Raw genomic sequence first — 27387 nt, forward strand, 5'->3', positions numbered from 1 at the left:
CCCCCCCCTTTTCGGGTCCGTCCCCCCCCCCAGCTCTCCAAGTGCTTTTTTGGGGGAACCCCCCAATTTTCCCTGATTTTGCCCATCGGGGTGTTCCCCCCCCCCCCCCCCCCCGGCAATTTTGTGTTTTTTATTATTGGTTTTGGGTAGTTTTGCTCCGGCCCCGCGTTCCGGGGGTCCCTGGGCTCCCGATTCCCAACACGGGGCCCATGTCGGGGGGGGGGGGAATTTGGGGGCATTTTGCTCGTTTTGGGGGTTTCTGCACCTTTGGCTGATTTCGGTGTTGGGGGGATGGGATGGGGCCCCCCCACCCCGGGCAGTTTGGGGGGGTCCAGCTCCCCCTGGCCCCCGGGTTTTGGGGTCAGATGGACCAAAATTGCATTTGCCTTAGACCCCCCCCGTGTGCCTTCCCCCCCCAATGGGCCCCCCAAAATGGGGACAATCATTAGGGTCCCCGTTTTGGGGACCCCCACTCTGGGGTGAACCCCCTCTTTGTGGCCCACTCCCCCCGGGTTTTTGGGACCCCCTGGGACCCCCACCAGCAGTGCCCCCCCCCCTCGGGGAACAGCCCCCCCCAATTTTTGGGCTCCCCCCATTTTGGGGCCCCCGTTGGGGCCCCCCACCAGCAATGGGGCCCCCAACATTTGGGGACCCCCCACCAGCAATGGGCCCCTCCCCGGGCTGTGGGAACCCCCCCCAGTTCCGGGTACCCCGGTTTCGGGACCCCCGGTCCGTCCCCCCCAAGCCCTGGGGGGGGGGGGCGATGTTGGGGGGCGTCGCTCTCGGGGCCCCCCCCCACCAGCGTTGCACATTTGGGGACCCGCAGCTCGCCCCTCACCCCCGCACGTGGCAGTGACGTCATTTCCCGTTGGGGCGGGTCGGCCCCTCCCCCCAGGCCGAGGAGAAAAGGAAAAAAAAAAAAAAAAACCCCCAAAGGCGCCGCCCGCGAGCGGGAAGGAGGAAAAATCCGCGGAAAAGGGGCAAAAAGACAAAAAAAGGAAATAAAGTGTCGTACCCGCCCTGCCCCGCCTCGGCCCGCGGGGGGAGGGGCGCGGGGGGGTCACGGGGGGGCTGCGTCCCCCGCGGCCGCGCCGGCAACAGCCGCGGCCCCCAGATGGTCCCCACGGCAACGGGGTCCCCATAGCAACGGGGTCCCCTTAGCAACGGGGTCCCCTTAGCAACGGGCGCCCACGGCGATGGGATCCCCGCGGCCACGGCGTCCCCCCCAGGGCCGGTCACCTCGCGGGGGGGGTGGCCCCCCGGGTCCTCTGCCCCGCGGGGGGGCCGCAGACCCCCCTCCCCGAACGGGGGGTCCCTCGGGGGGGACGGGACACCCCGAGGTCAGCCCCCCCCTTCCCGGCGGGGCAGCCCCAGAACTGGCCGATTTCTCCCCAGTTCCGCGCGGGGGGGGGCTAGGGGAGCAGGAGAGACCCAGGTGTCCGGGCCCCTCCCCCACTGCTTTGGGAGGCAAAGGGCGGTGCCCACCCCCCGAGGGACCCAGGTGTCCCGGCCCTTGCCCCCCCCCCCCCCCGCCGCACGCTGGGCCCTGCTGCCCCTCCCCGAGCCGGAGAGGACCCCGGTGCCCGGGACCCCGCCGACCCCGAAGGGCCCCAGGCGTGCGGAACCCCGCCCGGCCGGTGAGATGCGGGTCTGGGCAGACTGGTGGGGCTGGGCCGGGCCGGACGCCTGGGGCCCTTCGGGGTCGGGTGGGCCCGCGTGGGCCTGGCCCCCTGAGTCGCCCCGGCCGCAGGACCGAAGGCCAGAGCTTGGGGTGGGGGCCCCCACCGCCCCTCCACCCAAGCGAGGGATCCGGCGTGGGGCTGCCCCCCCTCCCGCACCGCACGTGGCCTCACTGGAAAACGCGGCGGGGGGGGGGGGGGGGCAGGCCCGGGCGTGGGGTCCCCCGGGGGGGAGGGGGGGGCAGGCCCGGGCGCGGGGTCCCGCGTTAGCCATGACGTGGCCGTGGCTTGAGCGGATTTGGGGCATCTCGGGGCTTTCCGGCGGAGGCCGGGGCTGATCCCCCTCGGGCCCCCGCCGCTGTCCCCAGTGCTCCCAGTGCTCCCAGTGCTCCCAGTGCCCCGCGGCCCGGCCTCCCCTCCCCCCCCCGCGGCGGCCCCGTGTCACCGCGAGGCGTCAGGTGACGGCGGGGCCGGGGGGGGCACCGGGCGGCGCGACCCCACTTCCCCTTTCGGGCCCATAAAGCGCGGGAGGGGACACGCGAGGGGACACGCGAGGGGACACGAGGGTGAGTGGCCCCCGGCCCCGCGGGGTCCTGCCCTGACAACCACGGGGGGAGGGGCGGCCCGGGTGCCTGGGTGCCCTTTCCATACTGGGGGGGCTGGGCTGCGCTGGATGCCTGGGTCCCCGTTCTGCCCTGGGGGGGTGGGGGGTGCTAGGGACCCCCCCCCAGCCACCTGGGTCCCGTGGGTGAAGACCGGGGCCCCTGGCACCCCCCCGGACGCCTGGGTCCCATGGGTGGGGGCCAGGACACCTCGCAGCCCCCGATGCCTGGGTCCCACGGGTACCGTCTGCAGATGCTGGCGCTGCTGTGGATGACGGTGACGGTGGCGGCCGGGGGGGGCCCTGAGGGGGCGGTGCAGTTCCTGGCGGTGGGTGACTGGGGGGGGGTCCCTGACCCCCCTTTTGCCACCCCCCGCGAGGTGGCCACGGCAGCAGCCATGGGACGCGCGGCCACCGACCTTGGTGCCGACTTTGTCCTCGCCCTTGGGGACAACTTCTACTACAAGGGGGTGCAGGACGAGTGGGACCCCCGCTTCCAGGTATGGCCCCATGTCTCCGGGGTGGGGGCACCCTGAAATGCGAGGAGGGCAGGGGGGCATCTCTAGGGGGGGGTCTGCAGTGGGGGGATCCCAAAATCTGTATGGGGGAGTCCCAGTCTCGGGGGGACACCAAAATCTCAGGGGAGACCCCAATACCTCTCTGAGGAGAACCCCAATGTCCCCAGGGGGGTTGTGGGGAGCCTGGCTGGGTGCACTGTGCTCAGCTCCGCCTGTCCCCACACGTCCCCATCCCACGTCCCCATGTCTCTCTCTGTCCCCCTGCTCCTCCTGCCCCCCCTGTTCCCCCCCATCCCCCTGGCAGGAGACCTTCGAGCAGGTGTTCACGGCCCCAGGGCTGCGGGAGCTGCCCTGGTTCGTGCTGGCCGGCAACCACGACCACGCTGGGAACGTCACTGCGCAGCTGGCGTATGGCCACCACTCCCCCCGATGGTAGGGACCCCCCCAGGACAGCCAGGACCCCTGTGCAGCTGCTCTTCCCTGGCATGGTCACCTGCCCATGTCCCCAGGGTGTCCCCAAGTACCCCTGGGATGTCCCCAGGGTGTCCCCAAGTGTTCCCAAGCCCTCTGGGTCCCACAGGCACTTCCTGCACTACTACTACAGCCCGTGCCTGGTGCTGGGGTGTCCCCAGGGTGTCCCCGGGGTGTCTCCAGGGTGTCCCCAAGCATCCCGTGTCCCGTAGGCACTTCCTACACTACTACTACAGCCTGCGCCTGGTGCTGGGGTGTCCCCAGGCTGTCCCCAAGTCCCCCCGGGGTGTTCCCCAGGGTGTCCCCAAGCCCCCCGTGTCCCGCAGGCACTTCCCGCACTACTACTACAGCCTGCGCCTCTCCCTGCCGGGCACCAACGCCTCGGCCCGGCTGCTGGTGCTGGACACGGTGCTGCTCTGCGGCGGCGGGGACGACTTCGGAGCGGGGGGTGCCCCCAGGGGCCCCCGGGACGCGGGGGCGGCAGCAGCGCAGCTGGCCTGGCTGCGGGGACGTCTGGCTGCTGCGCGCCACGACCGCTACGTGCTGGTGGCTGGGCACTACCCGGTGTGGTCGGTGGCCGAGCACGGCCCCACCGCCTGCCTGGTGCGGCTGCTGCGGCCACTGCTGCGGCACCACCGCGTCACTGCCTACCTCTGCGGCCACGACCACAACCTGCAGGTGAGCCCAGGATCCCGGCCCCTGGGGGACCCCCCAGACCCCACTGGGACCCCAGTGTCCAGGGACCCCCCAAAACCTGACACAGGACTGCAGTGTCTGGGGGGGCCACCCAGAACCCCCACAATGGGACCCTGGCATTCGAGGAACCCCCCAGCCCCCCCCGCCCCCCCCTGCCATGGGACCTTGGCATCCAGGGGACCCCCCAGACCCCCCCACTAGACCCCGGTGTCCAGGGACCCCCCTCTGACCCCGAGGCGTCACTGTCCCCTTGACCCCCCATGGCCCCCGTTCCTGGAGCAGGGGTGGGCAGGGGCCCAGGCATCCAGGGTGGGGGGCCCAGGAGTCTGGATTCCCAGCCCCTATCCCTGTCCCCCCCCAGTCCCGGGAGGGGGGGGGTGGGCAGGGTCTTGGCCTCTGGGGCAGGGACCCAGGCGTCTGGACCCCCGACCCCCCGTCTTTGCCCCCCAGTTCCTGGAGGAGGGGGGGGTGGGCTACGTGGTGAGCGGCGCCGGCAACTTCGTGGAGGAGTCCCAGCGCCATGGGGCAGCTGTGCCCCCCGGCTCCCTCCGCTTCTTCTTCGGGGCACCCGCCTCCCCCGGTGGCTTTGCCCACTTGCGCCTGGATGCCCATGCGGCCACCATCACCTTCCTGGAGGCCACCGGCCGCATCCTCTACCGCGTGGCCCTGCCCCCCCGCGACCTGTGACCCTGAAGGACCCCAGGACCCGTGACAGCGGGGGATGCATGAGGGCACCTGGTGGCACCCCCCGGACATGGGGGTCCCCCATCACGGACCCCTTGTGTCCCCAGGCCGCGGGGGACCCAGCGGGGGCAGCCAGCAGGACACACCCCATCCCACCCACGCCCCCGGTGCTGGGTGACCCCGTGGTGCCACGGGGTGTGACACCCCGTGACCCTTGACCTGGGGGACACAGGGCGGGACCCCCGTGACCCCTGACCTCGGGCACCCCAGGGCCCTTTGGGAGCCCCCAGCCCGGACCCCCACCGGTCCCCGGTGCCCCCCAATAAAGGGCTTCGGACGGAGACGCTGCCCCGAAACAGCCGCGTTTCGCCTCAGATCTCGGGGGGGCGGGGCAACCCTCGGGCCACGTGGTGCCAGCGGCGACCCGTCCCCGTCCCCGCTGCCGGTTGTCGCCCAATGGGCGCAAGGGCGGGCGGAAGCGGCCGGGGCGGGGGCGGGGCCGCTTCCGGGTCAACGCAGCGGAAGCGCCGGTCGCCGGGGGAAACGCGGCGGGAGCGGAGCGGGACGGGGCGGCAGGTGCGCGGGGCCGGGCAGCCGGGCTGGGGAGGCCGGGAGGACGGGAGGACGGGGGGGCCGGGAGGAGCCGGCGGGAGCCGGCGGGTCGAGCTCGCTGCCGTCGTGGCCCGTTGCGGGTCGGGGCCGCGCCCGCGGGGGCTCCTGGACGCCGGGCCTCGGGAGGGCCTGCGTCCTCCCCGGGCCCCCGGCCCGTGACCGGGTCCGTCGCCGTTCCCGCAGCCATGGGGCGCCGTAAGTCCAAGCGGAAGCCGCCGCCCAAGAAGAAGGTGACGGGGACGCTGGAGACGCAGTTCACCTGCCCCTTCTGCAACCACGAGAAGTCCTGCGACGTCAAGATGTGAGCGGGGCCGGGGACGGCCCGGGGGGAGGCACGGCCCGGGGGGGGGGGGCACGGCTGGGAGGGGGCCACAGCCCGGGAGGGGGCACGGCGGGGGGCCACACATAGCAGCCTGTCCCCTGCTGCCCCCAGGGACCGTGCCCGCAACACGGGGGTGATCTCCTGCACCGTCTGCCTGGAGGAGTTCCAGACGCCCATTACCTGTATCCTTACCGGGACCCCCCGCCCCCCCGCCCCCCCCTGGACCCTCCCTCCGCCTCCCTGTTAGTGCCTTAACATCCCCCCGAGACCTGTCGGAGCCGGTGGACGTCTACAGCGACTGGATCGATGCCTGCGAAGCTGCCAACCAGTAGCGGCTGGGGCAGCCCCTGCCCGCAGCACAACCCCAGACCCCCGGGGGGGGGGTGTCACATCCCTGCCCCGAGACCCGAGGCAGGGGGTCACGTCCCTGCCGCCCCTTTGTGGCATTTTCTTTACGTTTTCTACCTTTCTGTCCCTGGGCGCGGGGGCTCCCGCTCATGCGGGGACCCAAGACGTGTTCCTCCCCGGGGACGGGACCCCTGCTCTTGGGGTGGGTCTGGGCAAGGGGCTCGCCTGGCCCCGCTGGGACTTGTCCCTGTCCCAGGCGCTTAACTGCCACTCTCCAGCGAGCTGCAGGGACTGCGCAGGAGCGGGGCCGCAGGGGCTGGGCGCGCGGGCGACGCGTTTTGGCAGAGCTGCCCTCGAATAAACGCCCTTGTGGGGCTGGGCCAGGGCTCCGCATCCTTGTCACTGGCAGCGCCATGGCGAGGGGCACGGGGACGTGTGGGGACACGTGGGGACACATGGGGACAGTCCCGTGGTGTCTGTGGGGATGGTCAGGCCTGCAGAGGGCCAGGCGATATCAATCTAGGTGATGCGCTAACGAATCTCCTCTGGTTTCATAGCTATGCTGGGACAAATTGTCACTGTTGGCCACCAGCTCCTAAACCCAGGGACCCCGTTACTCCCTAGGGACATCGTTAGGGTTGACTTTGTCATCCCAGGTGCCTGTGTGGGTAGGAGGGCCCGGGGCCAGGCGTTTCAGGGGCTCTGTGGGGGTCACCCCAGGCTCAGCACTGCCCTGACGCGGGGAACCTGGCTGTCCAGGGTCACCCCTGTCACCCTTATGCCACCCTCAGGCTGTCCGGCCTCTGAAATGTCCCCTCTGTGCCATCGTGTGTCCCCCTGTCCTCCTCCCTGTGCCCCCTCTGTGTCTTGGTGTCCCTCTGTCCCAGTTCCCTTTCAATGTCCTGCTGTCCCCCTGCGTGCCTCGGTGTCCCCCCATCCCTGTCCCATCTCCATGCCTCGTTGCCCCCCCCACCTCGTTCTGTCCCTCCCTGCCTCGTGTGCCCCTGGCCCCATGCCTTGCTGTCCCCTGTAGTCCCCCCACCTTGTCCCCCCCATGCCTCGTCGTCCCCTGTCTCGCCCTTGTGCCTCAATGTCCCCTGTGCCGGTGCCCATGGAGGCGGCAGGTTTGCGTGTGGGTTTTATTGTGCCTCGGTGGCTTCACACGGGGAGGGCGGCGGTGGGGCCGGACCCCCTGGCCGAGCCCCCTGGCCGAGCCGGCCCCGCGGGGCCGGGGGCGCGGTGAGGCCGGTGCGGTGCGGCCCTGCGCGGGGCAGGGCGGTGCGGTGCAAGCAGCCACGGGCTGGTGGCTACTGGGAGTTGTAGAAGCTGTCGAGGCCGTCCTCACCCAGCAGCTCAGGGCCGCCGCAGTACTTGGGGTCGTAGACCTGCCGCGGCAGCCCGTACACCGTCATGCCCTGCTGCGAGGCGCCCTTGTTGCTGCCCATCTGCAGCCCGATGGTCAGCGTGTCGCAGCGCTCCATGCCCAGCGCCGGCTCGAAGATCTGCCGCTTCGTCCCCGGTGCCGTCATCCCCGCCTGGGCAGGGGCAGCGCTGGGGGTGGCGGCCTCGGCCTCCCCAGGGGTCCCTGGCCTCCCCATGGCGGCTGGGGGGGGTCCCCTGTCCTCCCAAGCGTCCCTCAGCCTCCCCCGAGGGTCTGGGGGCGGGTCCCCCTGTCCTCTCCAGGGGAGCAGAGGGGGCCCCTTGTCTTTCCAGAGGGTCCTTTGTCCTCCCCAGGCGTCCCTCGGCTTCCTCAGGGGACCATATCTCAGGATGGCAGCGGCCCTGGGGACCCCTCATCCTCTCCCCCACTGCCCGTGGGGTCTCCCTGACCCCCTCCCTCCAGTGCCATGTCCCTAAGTCCCTTTACCTGGCTGACCCAGGACACTGGGGTCCCCTGGGGACATCAGTGTCCCTGTGTCCCCATACCTGGTGGGCCCAACACAGTGGGGTCCCTGCAGGGATGGCAGTGTCCGTGTTCCCCCCCGCCCCGGCTGGCGCCCTTGATGTCCCTGGGGACAGTGCTCCCCCTGTCCCCACCTGGCTGGCACCCTTGTTGGTGCCCATCTGGAGGCTGATGGTGGCCTGGTCCAGGGGCTGGTCCGTCCCCAGCTTGGGATCGTAGAGGTGCCGCCGTGTCCCGTACGCCGTCATGCCCTGCTGGCTGGCGAACTTGTTGGTGCCCATCTGGGGACGGGGGAGAGGGGGTCACGGGCAAGGACAGGGACAGCGCCGACCAGCCCCGAGACACTGGGACCACCCCCCACACACACTGTCCGCAGCAAAAGCCCGTGTCCCCAGGAGACCCCTCAGGGACCCCTGGGCATCCTGTGTGCCCCGATGTCGTACCCCAGCATCCCCCTGTGCTCCCCCATGTCTTTGTGCCCCCCCTGTGTGTCCCTGTGGCACCTGGAGGCCGATGATGTTCCTGCCCTCACGCAGCTTCTCGGGGTGGAAGCGCCGCTGCTGCTTCTCCGCGTACTTCACCCCCAAGCCAACGTTGTTCCCCTTCGTCTTGGCCTGCATGAGACCCTGGGGCTCGGGGTGCGCACAGGCCCTCGCCCCACCGGGGCCCCCAGACCCACATTTATCCCCCGTTCCCCTGGGACTGCCCCAAAACTCCCCCAGGCCCCATCCCCCTTGAGCCCCCTGAGACCCCAAATACCCCCAGGGCTCCCTCGAGACCCCGGCTTTGCCCCATTTGGCCCCATCAGGTGAGGGCAGTGGGGGAGGGCACGTGGCTGGTGTCCTCCAAGGGGATGTAGGGAGTCCCCAGGGCCCCCAAGGACCCCCAAGAACCCTGGGCCCCCTCCCGCCCCAGCGGGGTCACCTGGCTGGTGAGGGCGATGAGGGGGGACTGGACCTTGTGTGTGGTTGGTGGCCTCCAAGGGGACATGGGGACCCTCCGGCACCCCCTGGGCCCCCCCAGCCACTCCCCAAGGACCCCCATGAACCCCGGGCCCCGTCCCGCCCCAGCGGGGTCACCTGGCTGGCGAGGGCGATGAGGGTGGACTGGACCTGCGTGTGGTTGGTGTTCTCGAAGAGGTCGTTGGCCTCAAAGATGTCGTGGGGCTTCACCCCGTAGCGTGTGATGGCCCGCAGGAAGTTCCCGATGTTCTCCAGCTGCGCACAGGTCAGCTTGGAGCCCGGAACCCGGGACCCCGACCCCCTGCAGTGCCCTTTGGGCCTCCCCAAGCCCCGACCCCCCATTCGGGGCCCCCTCACCTTGTGCCAGTTCTGGATGGGTTCGTTCACCTTCTGCACGGAGCCGGGCTGCAGCTTGTTGATGAGCCTGGGGGGAGGGGGCCAGGTTCAGGGTCGGAGTGGGGGTCAAGGTCAGGGTCAGAGCGGGGGTCAGCCCTCACTGGTCAGCGTCAGCCCAGGTGAGGTCAGCGGGTGGGGAGGGATGGGGTCAAGCTTAAGGTCTGGGGTCAAGGTTGGGCTGAGTTCCCGGGGGGTGACCCCAGACTTGAGCCGGGGTCAGGTGTGGGCCACGCTGCCAGAGCCCGGTCCCCAAGCTGGGGCCAGGGTTGGGGTCAGGGTTCTGGTCGTTGCTCGGGGTCATACTCGCAGAGGATGACGCCGTCCTTGAGGCCGTCCATGAAGCTGTCCCCGATGCGGCGGCCGGTGGTCCCCTCGATCCAGGCGCGCAGCTCCCGCTCCCGCTGCGGGTCGTACTTCTGCGCTAGCTGGGGACAGGAGACACCGTCAGGGGGACGCGGGGGGACATGGGGGACGCTGTCAGAGGGACACCGTCAGGGGGACGTGGTGGGCACTGTCAGGAGGACATTGTCAGATGGGAGGACACCGGAGGGGCCGGGGGTCTGAGCGGGGGGCAGGGGAGACGCGGGGGGGACACACACGAGCTCAGCCCCTGCTCCGGCCCCCCACCGCGGGGAGGGGGGACAGAACAGCCCGGGACCGGGTCCCCCAGGTGCCGGGAGGGGGTTGGGGAGGCGGGGGGGGGCATCTGCCCCCGCGGGGCAGGGAGGACCCGGGCGTCCGGGCCCCCCCCCGCCCCGCCCCGGCCCCCCCCCGGGAGGACCGAGGCGTCCGGGCCCGCCGAACCGTTGCCCATATATAGCTCCGGGCCGCCGCCGCCCGCCCGCCGCGCTCCGACGCCTTATAAGGGCTCGCGGCGGGGCCGGGGGCGGCGGGCCCCCCCCGGGCCACCCAGGGCCCCCCGAGTTAACCCTTCCCGCGCCGCTCCCCGCAGGCGACGGCGTCCGGAGGGACGGGGCGCCCCCTCCCCACCCCCCCCCGCGGGGCGTCTGCGGGGGGAAACTGAGGCACGGCCGGGGGGACCCGGGCGTCCGGGTGCCCCCCGTCCCCCCCCCCCGAGACGGCGGGGACCCGGGCGTGCGGGTGCCTATCGTCCCCCCCCCGCCGCAGAGGGGACCCGGGCGACCGGGCTCCCCCTCCCGGGGCAGCACCAGGGACAGCGCCAGGTCCTGCCCCCGCCGCGCGCTCCGGTCCGGCCGGGCCCTGCCCCCCCTCCCGGTCCGGTCCGGCCGGGCCCTACCCTCCCTCCCGGTCCGGTTCGGTGCAACCGGGTCCTGCCCCCCACCCCCCCCCGCCCGGTCCGGTATGGCCGGGTCCTGCTCCCTGCTCCCGGTTCGGTCTGGCCGGGTCCTGTCCCCCCGCCCGGGCGGGGTCGGTCCTGCCCTGTTCGGTTCGGTTCGGCCCGGCCCGGTGCGGTTCGGTTCGGTTCCGCCCACCTTATTCTTCACCTCGGCCGACAGCCCGTAGGCCGGCCCGCGGTTGAAGTGTGCGTTGGACATGGGCTCGGTGCGGGAGCGTCCGGTGGGTCGGGTCGGTTCGCCCCGGTGCGGGTCTGTCCCTGCTCGGCTCGGCTCGGCTCGGCTCGGCTCGGCTCGGCCCGGTCCCGTCGGGTCGGGTCGGTTCCTGCCGGGTCGCTCGTCCCGGTCCCGACCCGGCGCCGCCGCCACTTTTAAAAGTCGGCGGAGGGCGCAGAGCCCCCCCGGGCCGGGGCCGCCGCCAGCCAATCCGCGCCACCCGCCGCGCTGACGTCACCGCGGGGCGGGTGGTGGCGTCATTTTTTCCACATTTAGCGGGGGGATCCCGGGGGGCGGGGGAGCCCCGGGCCGCCCCCCCCTCCCCTCAGCCCCCCTCCCCCCTCAGCCCTTCCCCATCCTCCCCCACCTCCCGCCCCCCCGCCCGCCCCCCTCGTCCCTCCGTCCCTACTCCGGTCCTGCTGTCCGTCCGCCCGTCCCTTCGGCCCTCCCCCCTCCCCGCGCTGTCCCCCCCCCCGGGTCCCCCCAGTCCCGAGGGGAGAGGTGGGGGCGGGGCGGTCCGGAGGCCCGGGTCCTCCCGGTGCCGTCAGCGGATCGGACTCCGCCGGCCCCGGGGGAAGGGACGGTTCGTCACGGGTGGGGAATGCGCCCCCCCTCCCCCCCCAGGGCGTCCGGGCCCCGCCCCCGCCGCTCCGCGGGGACCCGGCCCGGGGGGGGTCGCCGTCCCGCGGCCTCGGGCGGGGACCCTCCGGGACGACCCGGGGGTGCCGGGCGCCCGGGGCCGCCCCCGCCCCGGCCGGAGCTGCCGTGTTCATGTATAGCAGCCGTTGCGGCTCTGACGTCACCGGGCCCCGTGTGACATCACCGCGAGCCCCAGGTTCTGCCATCGCCCAGCCGTGCTCAAGGCCACCGCTGTCCCCGGCCCTGACATCATCGTGTATCCCCGGCCCTGACATCATCGTGTAACCCCCGCTCCGCACTCGTCCGTGGGGCCCGCTCTGACGTCACGGGGAACCCCTTCGAGCCCCGCCCTCCGCGCCGCCAATCACCGTCCAGGCCACGCCCCCAGGCGAGGAACACGCGGCGATTGGCTCTGCCGCAGGCCCCGCCTCGTGACCCGGAAGCGCTGGCCGGCGGGGTCGGCGGCACATGGCGGCGCCCAGCGGCGCGACCCCGTGGGGGGGCCCCGGTGTCCGACCGTGACCCCTGACCTCTGGCCCGCCCGCACCGACCCCGCGGCGCCATGAGGCTGCACTGGGCCCGCGTGCTGCCCCGGGGGCTCTGGGGGGGCTGGGGAGCCCCGCAGGTGCGGGGGGGGGCTCGGAGCAGACGGCCGGGGCCGGGAGGACACAGGGGGGTGTGGGGACACGAGGGACGCTGCGGGCCGCGGGGACGGCGGGCAGGGGCCGGGACAGGGGACACAGCGGGCGATGGGGGCGGACCCAGGGGCTGCCGCGGCCGGGCGGCCACACGGGGAGCCCGGCCGGCCCTGGCCCCCCCAGCCTCGCTCCCTCATCCCCTCCCAGGTCGCTCGGAGCCTGTGCCAGCGCAGCAGCCGCCCAGCGGGGGACCCGGCAGGGCAGGCCGGGGGGGACGCCTCGGGGGACGCCGCGGGGGAGGCCGTGGGGGCCCCGGCGTGGCGCGGCTCCTCCCGCGGGGTGCAGGATGAGGACCGGGGCCCCGCGGCCTTCGCGGCAGCGCTGGCAGCGCTGGAGCAGGCGCCCGGGCGGCGCGTGGGGCGGCTGGAGCTGGTGGCGGCGGCGCTGGCGGCGATGCCGGTGCTGGGGGTGGCGCGGGAGCGGGAGGCCTACCACCGCCTGCTGCGCCTGCTGCCCCGCGGACCCTGGGTGCCCCGCGGACCCTTCCAGCGCCTGCTGGCCCCCTTCCCCCAGCAGCAGGAGTGCGGCCTCCAGATCCTGGAGCAGATGGAACGATACGGTGGGTGCGGGCAGGGAGAGGGGGTGCCAGCCCCCCGGGGAGGGGGCCCGGAAGCCTGGCTCCCCACACCTGGCCGGACGCCTGGGTCCCTGTGCAGGCGTGGTGCCGGATGCGGAGACGCGGTTCCTGCTCCTGGGGATCTTCGGGCCCCGCAGCCGCCCTGTGCGCAAGTGCCAGCGGCTGCTGTACTGGCTGCCGCGGCTGCGCCACGTGGATCCCCACCCCCTGCCCCCGCACCTGCCCCCCCCCGGCCTGGCCGCTGCCCGCCTGGGCCTGCACCGTATCGCCAACGACCCCGATGCACGCATCACTGTCTACCAGGTGGGACGCGGGGACGGGTACGGGGATGGGCAACACACCGGGGGACATGAGGACAGGGGACGTGGGGATGGGGACGTTGGGGAGCACGGGGGGAATGTGGGGACATAGGGACGCGGGGACGGGTGGACAGGGGGTGGGGGACCAGCATCGCTGCCTATCAGGTGGGATGGGACAGGGATGGGGGGACGGGGACAGGGAACCCACCTCACCACCAGCTGGGTGGGACACGGTGACGCAGAGCTGGGGTGGGAGAACCGAGGATGGGGATGCAGAGGGGGCCCCTCTGTCACCATGGCCAGGTGGCCGGCTGGGCCCCCCTTGGGGACACAGTGCCCCAGCGAGGCCCCGAGGTCCCTGGGTCATTAAGGGGTGGCTGGTGATGACTGTCTCCCTCCCGCAGCATCCAGTGCCAGATGAGGGGGACAATGAAGGCTCCGTCCAGCCCTACATCATCGGTGAGCGCCGGGGAACCCAGGGGGACCTGGGTGTCAGGGGAGGCATGTGGGTGTCTTGGGGGGGGGGGGGGGCAGGTGTCTGGGGCGGGGACCCATGTGTTTGGGGGAACGCCGGCATGTGGGGGGAGCCAGTGTGCGGGGTTGGGGACCTTGGCATGTGTGAGAGACCCATGCATTCAGGGGAGCCTGGTGTAGAGGGAGCCCTACAGTGTTGGGTGTGGGGTCCCGAGTGTTGGGGTCCCTTGTGTGGGGGCTTGGGGGTCCCCAGTGCTGGCGTGGGGTCCCCAGCTCCCCCCCTGCAGGTGCCCAGAGCCCGGACCAGCAGTCGCTGCTGGCTCGGCACGGCCCGGCCCGGCCTGTCTTCGTGGAGGGGCCGTTCCCCCTCTGGCTGCGCAGGACTCGCCTGTGCTACTACGTGCTGCGGGGGGACCCCCTGCCCCCCCACCTCCGGGTGAGCCCAGCGGACTCTGGGGCTCGGGAGGGGATGGGACGAAACCTCCTGACAAGATGGAAGGGGAGGGGGCCCCCATGGGCCTGGAGGGGGTGGGACGGGCGACCCATGGCCACAGAAGGGCACCCATGGCCCAGGACAGGAGGGGATGGAACCCCCATGGCCCAGAGCGGGTGGGAAGGGACTCTCATGGCCCAGGATGGGGCAGGACGGGACCCTCAGGGCCCCAGAGGGGTCCCCCTGGCCCAGGAGAAGAGAGGACGGGTCCCCGATGGCCAAGGACAGGTGGGAGGGGACTCTCATGGCCCAGAAGGGGAGGGGACGGGACTCCCATGGCCCAGGATAGGAGGGGAAGGAGGGAGGGAGGGGACTCCCTGGCCCAAGACAGGAGGGGACCCCTATGGCCCCGGAGAGGAGGGGAACCCTGGTCCAGGACAGGTAGGAGGGGACCCCCTGCCCGCACCAGGAGGACCCCCCAGACCCCGAGCGCAGCCTGTACTACCCCCTCCACCTCGACCTGGACCTGGAGCGCGGCCCCTGGGACGACGACGACTTCGATGTGGAGGAGGGTAAAGGCAGGGGGGCAGGGGCCGGGGGACAGGGACAGGGGTGAGGGGGGGCCCCGTGCCGTCCCCGTCCCCCTGACCCGTCTCCCGCAGTGGAGGAGGGCCCCGTCTTCGCGCTGTGCATGGCGGGGGCGGGCGACCGGCGGACGCTGGGCAAGTGGATCGCGGGGCTGCAGGAGGCGAACCCTGTCCTGGGGAGCACCCCCGTTGTCTTCCGCCTGGGGGACGGGCACCCTCCGGCTGGCGCCCCCGGGGGTCCCCCTGCGGTGCCGCCCCCACCCGCGGTGCTGGAGCCCCCCGACCTGCCGCGGGGGCCCGGGCACAGCGGCGGGGCCGACGCCGCCGGCCCCGGCAGCGGTGCGGGGCAATAAAGGAAGTGTCGCCGGCGGAGAGCGGTGTCTTGTGTCGGGGGTCCTGGGGGCGGCGCCCCGGGGGCAGGCGGGGCGGGGGGCGGCAGGCGGGCACTGGGGGCACGTGGGAGGTGGGGGGGCACGGGGTCCCGCAGGGACGGACGGGGCGGGCGCGGGCGCGGCTCCACGCATGCGTGCTGGCCGCTCAGACGTCGTGCGGGCAGAGCCTGGCGGAAGCGCGCGCGCACGCGCGCTGTGTGCCGGCACCGCTCCGGGCCTCACGCCTCCGGCCGCTCCTCTCCCGCGCATGCGGACTGCGCTGCGCCGCGCCTGGCTTCGCGAAAAACGGCGCGAGCGGCGCCGGAAGCGGAAGCGGCGGCGGCGTCATCGGCGGCGCGCCGCGGCGCGGGGCGGCGGGCCCGGCATGAGCGCGGCCGAGCGGGGCTCGGGGCAGGGGAGCGGTGGCGGCCCCGGCCCCGGCCCCGGCCCCGGGGCCGGCCCCGCGGCGGAGCCGGGAGGGGGCGGGCGGAAGGCGCGGGGGCGACCGCGGCTGACGGAGTCGGACCGGGCGCGGCGACGGCTGGAGTCACGGAAGAAGTACGATGTGCGGCGGGTGTACCTGGGCGAGGCGCACGGGCCCTGGGTCGACCTGCGCCGCCGCAGCGGCTGGAGCGATGCCAAGCTGGCGGCCTACCTGCTGGGGCTGGAGCGGGGACAGCGCGCCGGGCGGCGCGGGTGAGCGGGGCTGAGGAGCCGGGGGGACCGGGGGGGACCGGGTGCCCCTTCCCCTCCTGCAGCTCTCGGGGGGACGGCTCCCCCGCGGGGAGGGGCGCCCCTGTTTGTCCCCAGGCCACCGCCCCTCTTTCCGCAGGAAGCTGTGGGAGCAGATCCCTAAAAAACCCAAACGGAAGAAAAGTGAGTGCTGGTGGGGCGGGCGGGGGCTGCCCTTGCCGGTGGGGGCCGGGGTGTGAGTGGGGGCACTCCGGGCTAGGGGGTGCTGGTGGGGGCTCCGGCAGGGGATGGGAGGCCTGGGGCTGCCAAGGGTGCAGGCAGGGTCTGGGGGGTGATGGGGAACAGGGCTGGGGCTATAGGTGCTGGAGGGGAGTTGGGTGGGTCTGGGGTGCCTGGAGGGGCTGTGGAGTCGGTCAGGGGGTGCTAGGGGGCCAGGCAGGGTTTGGGGGTTGATGGGGGATAGGACTGGGGTGTGGGGCAGGGGCTGGGGCGGCCGGGGGTGCTGTGGGGTTGGGCGGGGGGTGCCAGGCTGCCAGCAGCCCTCCCCCAGGGCGGCGGCGCAATGTGAACTGCTTGCGGCATGCGGTGATCTGGTACGAGGACCACCGGCAGCGCTGCCCCTATGAGCCACGGCTGGCGGAGCTGGACCCCTCGGTGGGGCTCTACACCACGGCCGTCTGGCAGTGCGAGCGTGGGCACCGCTACTTCCAGGACCTGCGCTCGCCTCTGCGGCCCCTCAGCGACTCCGACGGGGACAGTGACGATGGTGCGCAGGGGGGCAGGGGGGGCTGCGGTCCCCCCCCCAGGGAGGGGGGCTGGGTGTGCTCAGCTGGGGAGTGGGGATGCAGGGGTGGGGCCCAGGGGCGGTTTGGGGGACGTGACTGCATCTTCTGGGGACCTGGACTGCGGGTGGGGGGCCCAGGGTACTCCTTTGGGACTCAGGAGGATTTTTTTCGGGGGGTGGTGGCATTCCTTTGGGGCTTGGGGTGGGTTCCTTTGGAGGCTCCCCTTGATCTTCTCTCTCGTGCAGCAGCAGCTCCTGGCAGCTCTTCCTCCTCCTCAGGAGGCTGCAGCTCAGGCTCGGAGGCGACGCCGGGGGGGGGCCCATCAGCGCCAGGGGGGGTGGCAGTGGCCCCCCCTGCAGGTCCAGGCCCCCCTGAGGGTGCTGCGGAGGGGCGGGGGGCAGCGCTGGAGGCTGTGGTCTGCGTGCCACTGCCGCTGCCCCTGCGGCTGGGCGCAGGGCGGGGGACGCTGGCCGAGGGAGGGCCCCCCACTCTGCTGCAGGGGCCCCCTCTCCTCATCCTGGCCAGCCCTGGCTATGACGCGCTGGGGGGGCTGCAGCTGGACGTGGGGGGGGACGAGCTGCCCTGCACTCTGCTGGAGGGGGGGGCTGCCTTCCCCCCACCCCCCCCGGACCCCCACCTCCCTAAGACAGGTAAGGGGGGGGCAGGGGCCATAGGGGTGAGAGAGATTGGTGTGCTGGGACCTCAGGTGTCGGGGGGGGCGGGATTGGGGTGCTGGGGGGGAGTTGGGGGGGGATAAGGGTTAGGGGTCAGGTGGGATTGGGGTGTTGGTGGGGTGCAGGTGGATTGGGGTCAGGAATGAAGGAGATCGGGGTGTTGAGGGGGATCGGGCGCTGGGGGGCCGTGGGGCAGCACTGCCTCACTTGCCACGCTGATGGCAGAGGAGGATGAGATGCTGGGGCTGAAGCAGGAGGAGGTGCCCCTCCCTGCCGCCGAGCTCCCCCCCCAGCCCCCTCTGGAGCCCCCCCGGGAGCCCCTCCTGCCCCCCCCGGCTGAGGACGCCGATGGTGGTGACGTATCAGCCATCATCTACGAGATCCCCAAAGAGCCCGAGAGGTCAGGAGGGCAGGGGTTGGAGGTCACTTGGGTACCTGGGGGTCCAAGGGTGGTCAGGCTGGGGGGGCTCGGGGCTTGAGAGGGGTGATGGAGTTTGGGGTTTCCCTGGGGGCTCAGGGGAAGTATGAGGTATTGGGGGGGTCTTTGGGGGTCACTACAAGGTTCTCTAAGTTTTTGGGGACATGAAAAAGGGGTCAGGGTTGGGGAGGGCCTGTGGGGTTACAAGGGGTTCAGGGACTGGGGGGGGGGGGGGGCGGGCTGTTGTTTTCTTTTTTTTAGAGTTGGGGGAGACCTTAGAGTTATGGAGGGGTCCTTGGGGACAAGAGGGGAGGCTCTAGAGGCCTTTAGAAGGGTAGGGGCTTTTTTGGGGGGCAGTGGCCTGGGACAGTTTCCAGGTGCCGTGGGGGTCTTTTTTGGGGGTACTCTTGGAACGGAGGAGCTATTCAGGGTTTGCAAAGGTGTTTAGGAATTCTCAAGCGCATCAAGGGCTGTTGGACAAGGCCCCTGAATGCTGGGGCCCCCTGTGCTGCGGCCTCTGTGGGGGGACTCGCCCCAGGCTGTGCTGTTGCCCCTCCCTGCGCAGGCGGCGGCGGAGCAGGCGGGGCCGCGTCCCCCACCCTGACCCCGAGGGGCTCCCGGAGCCGATCGCCTGCCCCTATGCAGGCTGTGGGCAGGTCTACGTCGCTCTCAGCAGCTTCCAGGTGCGGCCCCCCTGGGGCCACCCCGCTCCCCTCTGTGCCCTTTGGGGTCCCCGGGGGACCCCCTCACCTCTCCGCCCCCCAGAACCACGTCAATCTGGTGCACCGCAAGGGCCGGACCCAGCAGTGCCCACAGCCCGGCTGCGGGAAGAGGTTTTACCTGGCCAACCACCTGCGCCGGCACATGGTCATCCACTCTGGTGAGCCCCCAACGTCCCCCCCCTGCACCCCCAACGTTCCCGCACATCCCCCAACGTCCCTCTACGTCCCCCTGCCTAGGCGTGCGGGAGTTTACTTGCGAGACCTGCGGGAAATCCTTCAAGCGCAAGAACCACCTGGAGGTGCACAGACGGACGCACACTGGGGAGACCCCTCTGCAGTGAGTGATGGGGGGACACTGGGGACACCCCCTGCGGGGAGCGTTTGGGGGGGGGGGAGGGGCACTGGGGAGACCTCTGCTTGCGGTCAGTGATGTGGTAGGGTCACTGCTGCATTGAGTGGCATGGGGAGGGGACTACACTTCTTCTGCCTTCCCCCCCCCCCCCCCCCCCCCCCCCCCCCCCCGCAAGGCGTGAGGTCTGGGGGTACCCCTCACCCCCCTTACCCCCCCAGGTGTGAGGTCTGCGGGTACCGCTGCCGCCAACGTGCCTCCCTGACATGGCACATGAGGCGCCACGGGGGGCCAGGGCTGCGCCCCTTCCCCTGTGAGCGCTGCGGGAGGCGCTTCGAGCGCCCCGAGGGCCTCAAGTTCCACGCGCTCAAGAGCCACCCCGAGCCCCGTGGCACCTAGGGGCCCCCCCCCTGCCCGCTGGGTCGCCCTGACTTCCCTGGGGCCGCCTCATGGCACGTGGAGGTGGGGAAGTACCCCCCGGGGGTCCTGACCCCCCCGAGGGACACCCTGAGCTCTATGCACTTGGTGGAGGCCCTCAATCCCTGGGCTCCCCGAGCTGCCCTGGGGACCCCCCCACCCCAGCACCGGGGGACCCTGACACCCCCAGGATCCCCCCATTGCCCTGGGCTCCCCACTCACTCATTATTTATTTCCTGACTCTCAGTTGTCATTCTCCCCCCGACCCCTGGGGCAACTAGGTCTTGGGGGGGGGGGGGGGGTCGGGGGGCAGTGGGGACCCTGATTTTTGTCTTGGGAGGGGGGGACCCGACCCCCCCGGGGCCCCCTGCCCTCCCTCCCCACTTCCATTAAAGTGATGGCTTTTACTTGCTGCCTCCCGCTCTCTGCCGGGGAGCCCCAGGGTGGGATGGGGGGACCCGCGGGGTCAGTGGGGGCGCGGGGGGGAGCAGGGGGGCTCCAGGGCCCAGTATGGGGGGGGGGCACACCCACCCGGTGCCCCACGGCGCGGGGGTCGCGGCTCTGGCAGGACGCTCCCTTCCCCCGCCGGCCCCGGGGCGGACGGGCGGGTCCCGGGTCCCGCCCCGGAGCTCTCCCCGGTGCTGAACTGGCGGCTCCCCCCTGCCCGGTTCCCCCGGCTCCGGCGGTGCCGCTGCGGGATCTCCGTTGCGCCTCCGCCCCCTCCTCCTCCATCACCCGCGTCCTTCCTCCTCCTCCTCCTCCTCCTCCTCCTCCTCCTCCTCCTTCCTTCCCACCCCGCCCGCCACTTCCTCCTTCATGACCCCCCCCCATCACCCTCTCCTCCTCCTCCTCCTCCCCCCCCCCCCGTCACGTGGGCGGGGCCGGGGGGGGCTATAGGGGGTCTCGGGGAGCGACGGGGGGCTCCGCCCGCTCGGCAGCCAATGGGCGTCGCCGGGGGGGCCGGAGCGGGCTGGGGGAGCCGGTCCGACCCACCTGCGGGCGGGGGGGGTGGACGGAGCCATCGCGGAGCGGGGGGGCCGGGCCGCGCCCACCGCGGCGGTTTGGGGGGGCCCCGCCCCGCGGCCGCCCAAGGACGTTTAAAGGACCGACGGGGCCGCCGCTCGCAGCGCCCGACGCAGCGGCTGAGACCCGCGGAGTCCCCTTGCCTCGGGGCCCCCCGCAGCCCCCCGAGCCCACCGGGCCGTGCGGGGGCCCCCCGAGCAGCCCCCACGGCGGCGGCCCCGCGACGATGGTGACGGTAGGAGCGGGGGGAGGGGCCGCGGGGGTTGGGGGTGTCGTCGGGGGGGCGCGGCCGGCACCCCCAGCGTCCTCCATCTCCCGAAAGCCCCATCCTGTGCCCCCCCCCTCCCCCCCTCGGGCTCCTCAGCATCCAACATTCCCCGCTCTTCATGTCCCCCCCGACCCCCCACCCCTGTGTCCCCCCACCTCCTCATCCTCCAGCCCCCCGGCATTCCTGCTGCCCCTGCCATGTCCCCATCGTCTCTGTGTCCGCCCCCCCCGTGTGATGGCCCCGTGAGCGTGACACACTTGGGTGGGGATGGGAGTGCATGCACACATGTGTGCACCACACGTTGAGGGCACATGTCTGTGTGTGCAGCAGGGGCACGCACCTGTGTCACGGGGCACGCAGGGTGTGTTGGCCCATGCGGCATCTGCCGTGCTGGGACATGGGTGTGCCCTGCGTGCTCGTGTGTGATGCGTCTGTGCAAGGGTGGGGTGGGGACCCAGCTGTCACCTGCCCCCCCAGTCCTGCTCCGTCCAGGCCCATGTTGAGCTGCTGCCACATGCACACGCGTGCGCACAGCGTAGAGGGGCCTGCACACAGGTGCACATGCGTGTGCCAACGCACGCACACACCTCCGCTTCACCGTGTGGGTGCGGGGACACGTGTGTGTGGGGAGGAGACGTGTGCGCACACGCGACACGCGGACCCACGCAACCCTGCGGAGCGCGTGTGTGCGGCAGAGGCGTGTGTCCCTGTCACTGCATTGGGTGTGAGTCCGTGGCCGTGTCGCCCGTAAATCCCATTTTCTCAATCCGATTTGGTGATTTTCGGCTTTTCTGCTTTCACTTTTCTCACCGGCCAATTTCGGGGCTGTCGCTGCCCCGCGGGTGGACGGACGGACAGATGACACCCTCTCGCTCGCGCCGGCCCCCCAGGCCTTAAAGGCACAGTGCCCCCCCGAAGGGCCCAGGCCTCCGGCCCCCCCGCCCCGTTTCAGCCCCTGGTCAGCTCCCGGCATCCCGCCGGGGGGGGGCAGCCCCCGGACGCCTGCGTCCCGCAGCCGTGGCTGGCGGCCCCGGGTGTCCCGTCTCCCGGCGACAAAGGCCCATTGTCCCCTGCTATTGTGCGGGGGGGGAGGGGCGGGGGCTCCGCTGCACAATGGGGGATTATCCCCCGGGGGGAGGGGCGCGCCCGACGCCTGAGTCCCCTCCCGCTTTGGGGTGGTGGGAGCCCGGACGCCTCCTGCTCTGCTGGGGGGAGGGGCAGCCTGTGGGGACCCCGGCGTCCCCGAAGAGCCCACTGCCCCCTCGCCCCCACCCGACTTGTCCCTGTCCCCTCCTTACGGTGTCCTCATCCCCCCCTGCCACGTCCTGGTTGTCCCCATCCCTGTGTCCCCCCATGGCTCCGTCCGCGCTTCACCTCAGTGATGACTCCGTGTCCCCACCGCTTGGGGTTCCCCGTGCCTGTCTCCCTGTCCCCGTGCTGTCCCCATGACCTTGGTGTCCCTGTCCCTCTGCTGTCCCTGTGATGGAGACACCCTGGTGACACCCATGCGTCCCCTCAGCAGATCCTGAGCACGGTGGAGGCCCAGGCTCCCAGCACCCCAGGGCCGTCGGGCTGTGGCCCCATCCCCGTCCCTGTGGCCGTGCCGGTGGTGGCGGTGCCAGGGCCGGGGGTGGCAGCGGCGCTGCCCAATGGGGCCCCCCCAGCCCCCCCCGTGGCCGACGACAGCAAAACCAACCTGATCGTCAACTACCTGCCCCAGAGCATGAGCCAGGAGGAGCTGCGGAGTCTCTTTGGCAGCCTTGGGGACATCGAGTCCTGCAAGCTTGTCCGCGACAAGGTCACCGGTACGGGACAGGGGAGACACAGGCAGATGGGAAATGGGGACATGGGACATGGGGACACAGGACATGGGGAGTCGGAACATGGGGACACAGGCAGATGGGACGTGGGGATGTGGGACACGGGGAGACAGAACGCAGGGACATGTGACATGGGGAGATGGGACAAGGGACATGGGACATGGGGAGACAGGACACGGCAGATGGGACACAGGGACATGGGCAGATGGGGCACAGAGACATGGGGAGATGGGACACGGGGAGATAGGACACAGGACATGGGCAGATGGGATGGGGGCATGGGACATGGGGAAACAGGACATGAAGAGATGGGACACGGGGACATGGGGAGATGGGACACAGGGAGACGGGACACGGGACATGGGCAGATAGTACATGGGGACATGGGGAGACTGGACACGGGAAACAGGGAGATGGGATGTATGGACCTGTGAGGACTGGGACAGGGATGGGCATGTGGATGGGATCGTGGGGACAGGGACAACTTCAGGAACCTCTCTGGGGACCTCAGGTCCTGCAAGCTCGACCACGGGATCCCTGGTACAGGGATGTGGGGACGGGGACCCACAGGGACAGAGATGAAGACGGGATGGAAATGGGCCTTGGAGACAGGGGTGGGGACAGGGGTGGGGTGGGGACGGGGATTTGGGATGGCACAACTGGGCCTGGCGCTGGGGCCACCCTCAGCGCCGACCCCCGCGCCTCAGGGCAGAGCCTGGGCTATGGCTTCGTCAACTACGTTGAGGCGGGTGACGCCGACAAGGCCATCAGCACCCTCAACGGCCTCAAGCTGCAGACCAAGACCATCAAGGTGCCAGGCGCCAGGGTCCCTTGGGGGGGGTGGGCACCAGGGGCTGCCTCAGGAGGTAGGGGTGGGGGGGATGCTGGGGTCCCTCGGAGCAGGTGGACGCTGGGGTCCCTGGGGGGAGGGTTGAGCACCAGGGGGTCCCTCGGGGGGGTGGACACTAGGGGGGGGTCCTTGGGAGGGGGGGGGGGGGGGCCATGGGTGGGAGGCAGCTCTGGCACCCGGACACCTAGTTCCCCAGGGCTGACCCACCCTCCAGGTGTCCTATGCCCGGCCCAGCTCGGCCTCCATCCGTGATGCCAACCTCTACGTGAGCGGTCTCCCCAAGGCCATGGGGCAGAAGGAGATGGAGCAGCTCTTCTCCCAGTATGGCCGCATCATCACCTCCCGCATCCTCGTTGACCAGGTCACAGGTGCGCCTGGACGCCTGAGTCCCCCAGGGGAAGGGGGGGCTGTCAAGACGCCTGGGTTCCCAGTAGGTTCTATGGGGTGGGGGAACATTTTCTGGATGCCTGGGTCCTGTGGGTGGGGTGTGGGGTGTCTGGGGTGGGGGGAAATTCCTCAGACGCCTGGGTCCCATGGGTGGGTCTGGGCGGGGGGATTGCCTGGATGCCTGCGTCCTGCGGCCATGCAGCAAAGTCTCAGGGCTCTGTCCCCTGGACGCCCCACACGCAGGTGTCTCGCGGGGGGTGGGCTTCATCCGCTTCGACAAGCGCGTGGAGGCAGAGGAGGCCGTCCGGGGGCTGCATGGGCAGAAACCGCTGGGCGCCGCCGAGCCCATCACCGTCAAGTTCGCCAACAGCCCAGGCCAGAAGTCGGGGGGGGCCCTGCTCAGCCTCTGCCCCAGCGCCCGCCGCTACGGCACCCTGCACCATCCCCCCCAGCGCTTCCGGTGAGCCCGACGTGCCCGAGGGCCCTGGGGGGTGGGACATCCCTGGGAACGGGGGCACCCCCAGGAGATGGGGCCACCACAGGGTGTGGGGACATCCCCAGCACCATGAGGACACCCCCCCCAAGGAGATGGGGCTACCACAGAGCGTGGGGACATCCCCAGCACTATGTGAACACTCCCCAGGGGATGGGGGGTCACCACAGGGAGTGGGACACCCCCATGGCAAAGAGACACCTACATGGGCACCCCCCTCGCTGTGTCCCCTCTAACGGCCGCTTGTCCCCTCCAGGCTTGACAATTTGCTGAATGTGGCCTACGGCGTGAAGAGGTAACGGCCCCTCCCCACCTCCCCCCCGGCCCCCTCCCAGTCCAGCTCTGCACCCCCAGCCCCGTGCACGGGCTGGGGACCCTGGCAGGAGGGGACACACGTGTCCTGGGGGGGGACCCAGCGTCTGGGTGCCCTGACCCCAGGCCAGCCCGCTGTTGCTGCTGCCCAGGTTCTCCCCACTGGCCATCGAGGCGGTGCCAGGGCTGGCTGGAGTGGGCCTGGGGGCCCCCAGCGCTGGCTGGTGCATCTTCGTCTACAACCTGGCGCCCGAGGCGGACGAGAGCGTCCTCTGGCAGCTCTTCGGGCCCTTCGGTGCTGTCACCAACGTTAAGGTCATCCGCGACTTCGCTACCAACAAGTGCAAGGGCTTTGGCTTCGTCACGATGACCAACTACGAGGAGGCGGCCATGGCCATCGCCAGCCTCAATGGCTATCGCCTGGGCGACCGTGTGCTCCAGGTCTCCTTCAAAACCAGCAAACAGCACAAGGCCTGAGCCTCACCCCACTGGCCCCCTGGCCCCCTGATCAGGTCCCCTGGCACCACCAGGCCACAGGGACCCCCATGAGCACCAAGGACACCGTGGAGATCATGGACAACCCCCCTGGAGACCTTGGGGACCCCCTTCATGGGCACCAAGGACACCATGGGGACACCCCAAGGATACCCTGGAGACCATGGGGACCCCCCCCCAGGCACCAAGGACACTGTGGGAACCTCCTCACCCTGGAAACTATGGAGAACTCCCCTGGACAGCTGGAGACCTCGGGGACCCCCCACAGGGGCACTAAGGACACCATGGGGACACCCAAAGGACAGCCTGGATACCACGGACACCCCCACCTCTCCCCTAGGCACCATGGACACCCCGAGGACTCCCCCAGGTGCCCCAGAGCTCTTGGACACTGTGGGGACATGGAGATGCTGGGGGCACTCCTGAAGATCCTCCCGCCCCACCTCCCGCTCCATTCTGGAAAGACTGGAGAACCCCCAGGACACTGTGGACACACTTGGCACCCCCCAGGCACCCCAAAACCCCTGGGAATTGTGAAGGAGTCTGGATATGGAGGGGGGGGTGTCACTGCCAAAGCTCCCAGGAATGCCATGCGCACCCCAAAGACCCTGGGGACCCCCCCAGCACCCAGCGATGTTGGGGAACTTCCCCCAGGCACTGTGGATACCCCTGTCCCCCCCAGCACCTGGAAGCCACGGCGACCCCCAGCAAGCCCAGGTACCTTGGGGACCCACAGCACTCCCTGGGGTGGGTGCCAGACACCCCCCCCCCCCTTTTTTTCCTCCTCTGGGGAGGTCGTGCACCCCCAAACGGGGAGAAGTGGGGTTCCCCCCCTTAGGGGTGTTCTGTCCCCCCTCAGGGCGAGTCTGGGTTGGGTTGTGGAGACCACAGGGGTCCTCCGGGACAGAGCTGCTCCCGTGGGGGAGGGAAAGCGGGGGAGCCCCGCCCACGATTCTGCGAGGCCCCGCCCCTCGACTAAACCACGCCCCCAGGATCGCGGTCCCTCGGGGCTTATCCTCGCCCCAGAACTAGACCCCGCCCCCAGCTCAGAGACCACGCCCCTGGCGCACCGGACCGGTGGCCGGACCACCCGGAGCGGCGCCCGGGATCGCTGGTTCGAGCCCCGGCTCCGGCCGCTGCCCCGGGTCGGGACCCCGCCACAGCACCCGATTCGGCTCGTTTTGTGTCCAGGCTGGTGCCAAGTGGGGGACTCTCCAGAAGTCCGGGGGGGGGGCGGGTGTCTGCTCTCTCCTCTTTTTTTCCATTTGTTTCTTTTTTTTTGAGAGGGAATTTTTTCTGGGAGAAAGAACAAACAATAGTGAATAAGAACAATAATGGTAGCGCTAACAGTAGCGAGGAGAGAGACCGACACAGCGAGCAGTGACTCCTCTGGAGCAACAGACACAAAACCATCTATTTTTGTAAGAGAAGAAGAAAAAAAAAATTAAAAAAAATCCCCTGAAGTCCCCCAAAACCGCCCCTCTGGAGGGAAGGTGCGGGGGGGTGGGAATCTGTTATGTGCCCCCCCTCAGTTGCTTGGAGGCAGGGCCAGAAGTCGTGATCCCCAAGCATGGTCACAGCACATTTTTGTGGGGTGTCAATGGCACTAAAGTGCCATCAGGTTGAGGCTGCCCAGGGGTCCCGCTGCCCCTGAGCCTGTGGCACCCCCAAACCAGGGGTGCGTGTGTGTGTGTGTGTGTGTGTGTCTTGTCCACACTGCCCTGTCCCCACCCTTCTCCAAATACCCCACCCATTTTTTTGCCCCAACCTCCTCAGTTCGCTGGGGCAGGTGCTTTTGCTTGGCCAGTTCTAGCATCCTGGCCAAAGAAAAGGGCAGAAAAGCCCCCAAAACCCCCAACCTTCCCAACAGGCTGAGTCCCCCATAGCAGCCCCATCCTCATCTTCCTCATTATTATTATTATTATCATTATTATTATTAATTATTATTATTATTGTTGTTGCTGTTGTTGCTGTTGTTATTATTACTATTGCTATTATTATTTATTTTCTTTTCTCCGTCGGGATAATTTCTTGCTTTTCAGTGGTTTTTGTTCCTATTTGTTTCCGATTCTTTGCTGGCTTTCCCCAGCCCTGGGACCCCTGGGACCCTCTGCTCCTCCTGGGTCCCCTGGGACCCCACCCCACCCCTCCCGGCTCCTGCTTTTTGCGTTGCATCGTGTCGTGCCCGTTTGCAGCTTCTTGTAGTTTTAACTTATTGTTAATGTAAATATTTATTACTCCCCCCGCCCATGTGTGCACGCGTCCCTGGGGCAGGCAAGGGACCCAGGCACCCGGGGCCGCCTCCACCCCGCCAAGGTCGGACCCCTCCCAGGGCGGCTCCACCCTGGGGACCCCCGTCCCCGGGACGCGAGCGCCTAGGCAGCCCCAGCCCCAGCAGGATGGGTGGGTCGAGGGGACCCCCCAGTTCAGTAGCAATAAGAGCTGCACCCCGGGGGGGCCTCGCCTCGGCCCCCGCCATTTGTCTGGGGGGGGCCAACACGGGGAGAAAGCTCCCGAGCAGGAACGGGGCCCCCCGTGGCGGAGCAGGGCCCCCAGAGGGGACGGGCTCCTGGCCCCCACCCTCGGACTCGACTCTTTGTACTTTTCATGGCAGAAATAATAAAATATATTAAAAACAAAATTCAGAAATTGTGTGTGTGATGGGGGGATGGCAGTGCACGTGACCCCATGCAACGTGATCCCCGTGTGACGTGACACCTCTGCCCCGCAGCACGGGGCACCGAGGGACGAGGCCTGGTGGGGGAGAACCCGCCCCTCAGTGCCCCCCCCGGCCCTCCAAGCGGGACGCAGGCGGCTCCCGCCGCGGGGGGCTGAGGGAACCCGGTGCGGGGAGCACTGCAGGCCCCGGGGCACGGCTC

The 27387-nt window shown here is 70.5% G+C and overlaps 5 protein-coding genes across 16 annotated transcripts; 4 read left to right on the forward strand and 1 right to left on the reverse strand.

Annotated features, from left to right (window-relative positions):
* The first annotated feature begins 1869 nt into the window (after positions 1-1869).
* On the forward strand, positions 1870-4984 carry ACP5 (acid phosphatase 5, tartrate resistant). Of its 4 annotated transcripts, none has more exons than XM_075525801.1 (5): positions 1870-2137; positions 2535-2780; positions 3103-3230; positions 3482-3947; positions 4416-4984. In XM_075525801.1, the coding sequence occupies exons 2-5, from the start codon at positions 2535-2537 to the stop codon at positions 4650-4652; spliced, it is 1077 nt and encodes a 358-aa protein (XP_075381916.1). In that variant the 5' UTR covers positions 1870-2137; the 3' UTR covers positions 4653-4984. The 4 variants fall into 4 exon arrangements, with proteins under 4 accessions (XP_075381916.1, XP_075381915.1, XP_075381914.1 ...); XM_075525800.1 differs by having other exon boundaries at positions 2120-2245; XM_075525799.1 differs by lacking the exon at positions 1870-2137 and having other exon boundaries at positions 2257-2780.
* A 142-nt stretch (positions 4985-5126) lies between these two features.
* Positions 5127-6316, forward strand: ELOF1 (elongation factor 1). Its single transcript, XM_075525810.1, has 4 exons — positions 5127-5225; positions 5445-5562; positions 5695-5765; positions 5851-6316. Exons 2-4 carry the CDS (start codon positions 5447-5449, stop codon positions 5913-5915), a joined length of 252 nt encoding a protein of 83 aa, XP_075381925.1. The 5' UTR covers positions 5127-5225; positions 5445-5446; the 3' UTR covers positions 5916-6316.
* Positions 6317-7057: 741 nt separating this feature from the next.
* CNN1 (calponin 1) lies at positions 7058-11018 on the reverse strand. Of its 2 annotated transcripts, XM_075525806.1 has the most exons (7): positions 10647-11009; positions 9496-9617; positions 9154-9220; positions 8914-9051; positions 8338-8448; positions 7969-8115; positions 7058-7466 (listed from the first exon to the last, which is right to left on the reverse strand). In XM_075525806.1, exons 1-7 carry the CDS (start codon positions 10707-10709, stop codon positions 7239-7241), a joined length of 876 nt encoding a protein of 291 aa, XP_075381921.1. In that variant the 5' UTR covers positions 10710-11009; the 3' UTR covers positions 7058-7238. The 2 variants fall into 2 exon arrangements, with proteins under 2 accessions (XP_075381921.1, XP_075381922.1); XM_075525807.1 differs by lacking the exon at positions 8914-9051 and having other exon boundaries at positions 10647-11018.
* Positions 11019-11772: 754 nt separating this feature from the next.
* ECSIT (ECSIT signaling integrator) lies at positions 11773-14803 on the forward strand. 2 transcript variants are annotated; one of them, XM_075525790.1, is made up of 7 exons: positions 11773-11988; positions 12209-12620; positions 12718-12941; positions 13342-13396; positions 13627-13847; positions 14314-14416; positions 14507-14803. In XM_075525790.1, the coding sequence occupies exons 1-7, from the start codon at positions 11926-11928 to the stop codon at positions 14782-14784; spliced, it is 1356 nt and encodes a 451-aa protein (XP_075381905.1). In that variant the 5' UTR covers positions 11773-11925; the 3' UTR covers positions 14785-14803. The 2 variants fall into 2 exon arrangements, with proteins under 2 accessions (XP_075381905.1, XP_075381906.1); XM_075525791.1 differs by having other exon boundaries at positions 11775-11988; positions 13699-13847.
* Positions 14804-15071: 268 nt separating this feature from the next.
* On the forward strand, positions 15072-25792 carry LOC142421295 (uncharacterized). 7 transcript variants are annotated; one of them, XM_075525886.1, is made up of 13 exons: positions 15106-15498; positions 15635-15678; positions 16046-16261; positions 16526-16930; positions 17180-17354; positions 17938-18252; positions 18332-18431; positions 21671-21956; positions 22679-22782; positions 23036-23189; positions 23452-23668; positions 23958-23996; positions 24145-25792. In XM_075525886.1, the coding sequence occupies exons 1-13, from the start codon at positions 15188-15190 to the stop codon at positions 24488-24490; spliced, it is 2712 nt and encodes a 903-aa protein (XP_075382001.1). In that variant the 5' UTR covers positions 15106-15187; the 3' UTR covers positions 24491-25792. The 7 variants fall into 7 exon arrangements, with proteins under 7 accessions (XP_075382005.1, XP_075382006.1, XP_075382001.1 ...); XM_075525889.1 differs by having other exon boundaries at positions 24166-25792; XM_075525888.1 differs by having other exon boundaries at positions 21674-21956.
* The last annotated feature ends 1595 nt before the right edge of the window (positions 25793-27387 follow it).

The sequence above is a fragment of the Mycteria americana genome, chromosome 28, assembly GCF_035582795.1.
Source record: "Mycteria americana isolate JAX WOST 10 ecotype Jacksonville Zoo and Gardens chromosome 28, USCA_MyAme_1.0, whole genome shotgun sequence".
Classification (NCBI taxonomy): domain Eukaryota; kingdom Metazoa; phylum Chordata; class Aves; order Ciconiiformes; family Ciconiidae; genus Mycteria; species Mycteria americana.

Excerpts from the sequence above, each read along its gene's own strand:
- ACP5 (XM_075525799.1), top strand. The coding sequence starts at position 2,472 with ATGGGTGGGGGCCAGGACACCTCGCAGCCCCCGATGCCTGGGTCCCAC. Across the intron at positions 3,231-3,481 it reads GGCCACCACTCCCCCCGATG|GCACTTCCTACACTACTACT; the intron begins GTAGGGACCCCC and ends CGTGTCCCGTAG. Across the intron at positions 3,948-4,415 it reads GCCACGACCACAACCTGCAG|TTCCTGGAGGAGGGGGGGGT; the intron begins GTGAGCCCAGGA and ends TTTGCCCCCCAG.
- ELOF1 (XM_075525810.1), top strand. The coding sequence starts at position 5,447 with ATGGGGCGCCGTAAGTCCAAGCGGAAGCCGCCGCCCAAGAAGAAGGTG. Across the intron at positions 5,563-5,694 it reads AAGTCCTGCGACGTCAAGAT|GGACCGTGCCCGCAACACGG; the intron begins GTGAGCGGGGCC and ends TGCTGCCCCCAG. Across the intron at positions 5,766-5,850 it reads GTTCCAGACGCCCATTACCT|ACCTGTCGGAGCCGGTGGAC; the intron begins GTATCCTTACCG and ends CATCCCCCCGAG.
- CNN1 (XM_075525806.1), bottom strand. The coding sequence starts at position 10,709 with ATGTCCAACGCACACTTCAACCGCGGGCCGGCCTACGGGCTGTCGGCC. Across the intron at positions 8,449-8,913 it reads TCATCGCCCTCGCCAGCCAG|GCCAAGACGAAGGGGAACAA; the intron begins GTGACCCCGCTG and ends GGTCTCATGCAG. Across the intron at positions 7,467-7,968 it reads CCAACAAGGGTGCCAGCCAG|GCGGGGATGACGGCACCGGG; the intron begins GTGGGGACAGGG and ends GCCCCTGCCCAG.
- ECSIT (XM_075525790.1), top strand. The coding sequence starts at position 11,926 with ATGAGGCTGCACTGGGCCCGCGTGCTGCCCCGGGGGCTCTGGGGGGGC. Across the intron at positions 12,621-12,717 it reads GGAGCAGATGGAACGATACG|GCGTGGTGCCGGATGCGGAG; the intron begins GTGGGTGCGGGC and ends GTCCCTGTGCAG. Across the intron at positions 14,417-14,506 it reads CGACTTCGATGTGGAGGAGG|TGGAGGAGGGCCCCGTCTTC; the intron begins GTAAAGGCAGGG and ends CGTCTCCCGCAG.
- LOC142421295 (XM_075525886.1), top strand. The coding sequence starts at position 15,188 with ATGAGCGCGGCCGAGCGGGGCTCGGGGCAGGGGAGCGGTGGCGGCCCC. Across the intron at positions 16,262-16,525 it reads CGACGGGGACAGTGACGATG|CAGCAGCTCCTGGCAGCTCT; the intron begins GTGCGCAGGGGG and ends TCTCTCGTGCAG. Across the intron at positions 23,190-23,451 it reads CCTCGTTGACCAGGTCACAG|GTGTCTCGCGGGGGGTGGGC; the intron begins GTGCGCCTGGAC and ends CCCCACACGCAG.